Raw genomic sequence first — 6,000 nt, 5'->3', positions numbered from 1 at the left:
TGAAAATCAAAACACACTAGAATATGAGAATTCAATGTAACACATAATAATATTAACAAAAAGACTAGCAAAATCAAGCTGCAAATGTTAATAGGTGGAGTCGGTCCGAGTCTCCAAGACATCTTCTGCAAACTACAGCTATCAACTATCAAGCTATACTAAAGTGTATAATCTTCTACAATTAGAGTTGGGAAATTTGTGGCAAGCAAGAGACTGGGCTTCATGGCCGTCTTCAAACGATACAATTCATGGCAGATTGATCATCATCATCATCATCATAACTATATCCACAGTACCATAGAATAAAATTACCAGGTAGTGGAAAAAAAGACCCTCAAATTCTTTTGGACTAAAACCCAATCAACGCCAAGAAGAAACGGTGAGGAGAGGCAAATCATTCCAGGCCAATGAGAGAAACCCAGGCGGAGAATCAACCAGTTTGTACGATTGACTGTAGTTATAGCTCCAAAGAAGTATTCCTGCTTGGCTCATTGCATAATGACTCAGGGTCACCGGCTCAAAACCGGCACTCTCCATCAAAATCCTCCACTGTTCCTTATCTTCCATACGGTCTCTTCTAGTTCCCGTTTCTTCCTCCCGGCCCACAACCCCCGCTATTCTCCGGCCAAACAGTAGACTTTCCACTCGCAGCCTTTCGTCTGAGTCCCGGGTCAAATTCGGATCCAACGATTCAAATAGTGCCGAGTAGTACTTCAGAGCATTCTTGAAACGGGCCAGAAACCCGACCCGATTCAAACTAACCTCGTATTCGCCCAAAGTGACTACGCTCGGACTCAGTGACTTGGCCAGCTTCAGCGCAGCCTCAGCTCCACAGTTGTCATCATCAAGCAAATTATACAGCTGAAGCATGAAATTAACGGCTAGTATCTCATCCGGGTCGACCTGGAAACTTGCCCCGGTTAATTCTTCAATCGGAGTTAGAACCGGTTCGAACTCGAAATTCAGATCTAGAAGCTCAGCGAAGTCGCTCAAACGCTTCCCAGTGGCCAAAAGAGCAGCTTCCGGAGACTTCCCCAAGAGAGGAGCTGGAATTCCAGAGATCCGAATTCTCTCGGGTTTTCCAGCCGGGCGAGTAGCGAGAGCCTGCAATAGAGCGGCCCATTGAACTCCCTGAAGGATACCAAAATCGATGATGTGAATTTTCGTCCCATTTTCAGTGGCCTCAAGAATTGCTTGGTTTGCCGTTAAATGAGCGAACTTGGAGTACGGGCAAGCATCGTTGAGAGCTTTATAGCAGAGAGTGAGCTCTTCCGGAGTGGTGTCGAAAATCGTCGGAGATTTCTCCGGTTGTCGGGAAACTCTGCCGTAAAGAGCTTCGAGGAAATAAAACGCGACTCGCTCTGTGGGATCGCCGTGCTGGGAAACCGATTCCCTCAGTCGAATCAGTGATTTCACTGCATTGTCAGGGTCTGAACCGGCCAATCTAGCCGATTCTATCAAGGCTTTTAGTAATGGCTTCGAAGGTGAAGCATCCGGGGACGTGGAGGAAGTGCAGGCAGCTGCGGCGTCGTTTTGGGAAGCGGAGTTTTGTTGTTGTTGTTGCTGCTGCTGCTGCTGCTGCTTGGAGGAGTCTTTAGCGGTAGGATGTAGAGGTGAAGATGGTGGGGAAGATGACGGTGGGACCCACTGGGAGGAGGGTTGGGTTTGGGGAGGATCAGGAGGAGCAGAGCTTTTCTGGGAGGTTTCGGAGAAGATGACTCTGTTGAGGTCGGAGGACGGAGGAGAGGAGCCAATACTGAGACGACTCGGGCAAGCGGCAAAGGGATCGGCACCGTAGATAGTAGTAGCATTAAAGTCGGACCCGGTCTGCCACGCGTCGCAGCCAGAGTGAAGATTAGAGCTCTCAGTGGAATCTCCACCGCCCATCAAGCTCTCCATCCACTCATCGGAGTCGAACTCGCCGCCGGGTGCCCCGCAAAAATCAGGAAAGCGAAACCCAGTAGAGTGGTGGTCGAGGGGCGGGAACTGAAAGCCGGGCTCAGCAGAGTCTGGACAACCTCCGGGGACCTGAAATGGGTCGGCGAAGCCGGGCCCAGTGAGTCCATAGCCCAAAGCTGGACTGGTGGTTAGACTGGAGTGAGTGGTGGTGGACCATGGACTCAGGCAAAATGGGTTGATGCCCAGAAACTGTTGCTGCTGCTGCTGCTGCTGTTGCTGCTGTTCCTGTTGCTGCTTTTGCTTAATGACTTGTTGAGCAATGGCCATTAGGTTGCCGCTGTCGGTACACATATACGCCATTCTCCGACCAAATCTTTGCTGGCTGAGTGGCTATGGGTTTTGGCTGCCGCAATTTATATTAGTAGTAAGTTTACATTACTGGCAGAGTGGAGACCGAAGAAGCTCAGGTGAGGGTGATGACGGATGGGCAAGAAGAGAGTGAGGGAGCGTGAGAGAGAGAGAGAGAGAGAGGGAGCGAGGTTGAGAAAAGTGCTATGCTTTAATTAACGAAAGCTCAAACCCAGGAGGAGGGACGAGGGTTATTAGAATCACCCGCAGGTTACGAACCTTTTTTTTTTTTTAACAAAATTCTTACTTACAAAAAATGAAATTTGCTTCTACCACAAATACGTTTTCAACTCTTTTTTTTTTTAATATTCTCAATTATTTTTTTCTTTCGTATACATAACATCACAAAAAATTACTATAATAATTATTTCTAATAATATACTATCTAAATACACTCATTTTTCTGTTCAGAACCTATAATTTTTTAAATACTATAAAATTTTTTAAAAATAATTTAAATTTTTATAAAATATTTTAAAAAATATCACAAAATATATTTTAAAAACTCTATTACTCTTCAATATTTCAAAATATTTTCTAAAAATGTCTCAAAATATACTCTAAAAACTTTGTTATAATAAAATTTTTTAAAAACATCAAAAAAATAGCCAGACAAAAGTATAGATAACTTTTTATGATTGTTGAGTGAAGTTCTCATCATTGGAATTTATTTCTTAAAGAAGTTATTTAGCACCTTTGCCGTTACCCGCTATTTTTCTAGCATGGTATGGTGATGATTTGATTAATCTACCCTAATTAAATACCCAATATAGAAGGCCTTGCACGAGATCGGCAACTTTATTAATTGAGTTTCTTTCATTTTGTAATTTATTTTGGAAAGAACAAAAGGAGAACAGGATTTTATCAAGAATAAGGGAATAAGTGCAGTGTCGATCCATATTCGTACGCTCTAATGTTTAAGTAGTTCCAAAGCATTTAGACATCTTGAAATGGATATCAACCATTCCACATGGCATCTAAATACAAGAACTAAATGAATCTTTGTAACCCAAACAAAGTCCAATTAATACCTCTTGATTAAGTCCGAAAGACCAACCAAATTCAATATTTAATTTGAGTTCAGGTTGTTGTAAGAGGATAATCAAATCAAATTTGAACAACATTTTGAGTTCAATAAACCTTCAAACTTAATTCGATTAGAATAAAGTTAAGACACTTGTATTCGTTCAAACTCGATTGGATAAAACCTCGTTTGAGTTTGATTTGAAAAATAAACAAATCAAATTTGAATGCAATTTCAAATTCATTAAAATAACTGAACAACCTTAAACACTAGCTTATTCGATTTTGATTAGATTCATCTAATTTCTATCACGTGTACACTTGTTCCCTCCCTCCCCACCCCCGGGCGGCACTGAAAGCCACCAATAAACTCAAGAGTCATATCCCCCCGCTCCTTCTCTGGTTTTAGCAAACTCGTATTTCTAGAATGCACAACCTTTTCTTTTTAATTTTCATACATTTACAATACTTAATGCTGGAACTTAATTCAATTTACTGCAGATTTGTTTAATGTGTTGAACAAAGCATATCGATTTCTTTTTGACATTTTCTTACAGAAGTAAGAATTTACGCAAATAAACCTAATTTTCACAATAACTTCAAAAGCTGACAACTTTTGAAGTCCTGTGAGGGACTTATCTACCCAAACCCTTCAAAAGCATATCGATTTCGAAGTATCATAAATTCAATACCTCAGTAGTTAACCCGTCAAAATTTATTTAATGAGCACATCCCTACGTCAGTTAGCATGGGATATAAACCACTAGATTGCATCTAAATATGCTAGTACTAAAGAATGGCTTAAAATCAATGACGTGACCTGCCCGAACTATACTGACATATTAAAAATTTTAAATACCATATTGTGCTTGTCTGATATGTAGAAAGTAGGTACATGAAGCTGGCCTGTTTTTGTTCCATCGATACATTCTACGCCTATTTTTACTTCTATTTTTCACTAAAGGAAATGAGCGGATTCAAGAAGATCAATAATGGAGAATTTTGAGGAAACTGAACCTCCGTCGAATTAGCGAGTGCAACAGGTTAAGGAGCTCTTTGATGGTCAAATACTCTAAAAATAGTTGATTTGGTACGTAAAGCTAGATAAGTCACGGTACAATTAGGTATAAAATAGTCAGATTAAACAATGAAATCAACCAAAGAAATGGTTTCTTATGCTCAAGCTGAGAGACTCTTATCAAACTCTTGGTGCGTCATTTTCCATCCAAATGTGCATATTAATTCCTCTGATTAGTAAGAAAATTGGATTTCGCATTGATCACCATCTTAAGCGCATCACCCCCCTCCCCTCCCAAACGCGAATGTACCATTGTATGCATGCAAAATGGAAGGCAAATAACCTTTTTCCAGTGTCAGCGGTGTCGAAACCGACCCCAATTTTTCCCAGAAACGAAAACCATACACGTTGCTCGTTTACGACAAACATGTTTAATACTACTAGTCTACTGCTACTTGCGGCTTGCGAGGCGCGCCTAACTTAAACCCACCAAAAAAAAAAAAAAAGTAATAGTACTGCACAAGGGGCCGTACAATTAGGTATAAGAGAAAAAAGATATACTCTAGAGGTGTGTCATTGAAGGGTATATAGATTATACTACTAACGCGTACCCCAAACAAATACTAACTAAATTTCATTTTTCACTTGTAAAATTCTGCAATTTTTTTGGTACATCTCTGCGAACTATAAAGATGGCCGACTCTGAATAATCGGGCTTTGCGCAATTGTCAGAGCACCCAATCTCTCTCAAAGCATTTGCGAAGGGGAAAAAAATTAATTATATCACAGCTATATTTTTGTCTTGTAAAATATTTTTTTTTTAATTTTATATAGATCACATCATCATCATCATCATCATCATCATCATCATGGAGAGAGTCACAATAAATAACACCATCCAATTCAAGATCTCAATCAAACTGCATAAAGCCCTCTTCATCTGACCATAAATGGCAGCACGGGTGCCCAGGATCCTTATCAAAGCCTCTTTATCTCCGTCTCTTTGTGTCTCCATCTCACTCTAAATTGCAAAATAAATAATGCAGAAATGTCAATGGTCTGTAAGGGCTCTTGGAGCCTTCTTCATTATCAAATTTAGGATTCGTACCTTAACATCTAACTATTAGAGATGAAAAAAAAATGTGAAAAAGGGTGAAAAATATATATATATATTTTTTTTAAAGTAATGCAGAAATATGTAAAGTGTATTGAGTTAGCAGCTGAAGATAGTGAGGAAATATCGGGCAAAGGGTCTGTGTCAGCAGCGCAGATGGTGGTGAGGCAGAAATGACGTGGCGCCCATAATGGTGGGTCGGGTCCTATTGACCTGGATATGACAACACTAGGTTTTCAACGTCCACGTGTACCTGCCATTCCCTCCCGCTCTGTTCGGGTACCTGTGTGGGGCTCACTAGACCTTCCTCGTGACACGTCATTTTACGGCGCGTCAACATCGCTGATCGCATGACATCATCGCTCGTGATCTTTTAGGACTTGGACGAGTTGATCCTACCCGTCCATTTTTCAAATTCGACGGTGTTTCTTTCTTTATTGCCACATGCGACCTGATCGGTGACGACGGCTCAAGGAGCATTACAAATAGGGTTAATAACACTTTGCCCCCTAAAATTGCGGGTAACTACACTTTGCCC

At 40.9% G+C, this 6,000-nt stretch overlaps 1 protein-coding gene across 1 annotated transcript; it reads right to left on the bottom strand.

The window, feature by feature from the left end:
• On the bottom strand, window positions 1–2,478 carry LOC140010425 (SCARECROW-LIKE protein 7-like). The gene has a single exon (XM_072057403.1). The coding sequence runs from the start codon at window positions 2,257–2,259 to the stop codon at window positions 361–363; it is 1,899 nt and encodes a 632-aa protein (XP_071913504.1). The 5' UTR covers window positions 2,260–2,478; the 3' UTR covers window positions 1–360.
• Window positions 2,479–6,000: the final 3,522 nt, after the last annotated feature.

Source organism: Coffea arabica, chromosome 7c (genome assembly GCF_036785885.1).
Source record: "Coffea arabica cultivar ET-39 chromosome 7c, Coffea Arabica ET-39 HiFi, whole genome shotgun sequence".
Classification (NCBI taxonomy): Eukaryota; Viridiplantae; Streptophyta; class Magnoliopsida; order Gentianales; family Rubiaceae; genus Coffea; species Coffea arabica.
This window is presented reverse-complemented; position numbering and strand designations above follow the sequence as displayed.

What these genes read in the sequence shown, in the direction of transcription:
- LOC140010425 (XM_072057403.1), bottom strand. Translation starts at nt 2,259, where the DNA reads ATGGCGTATATGTGTACCGACAGCGGCAACCTAATGGCCATTGCTCAA.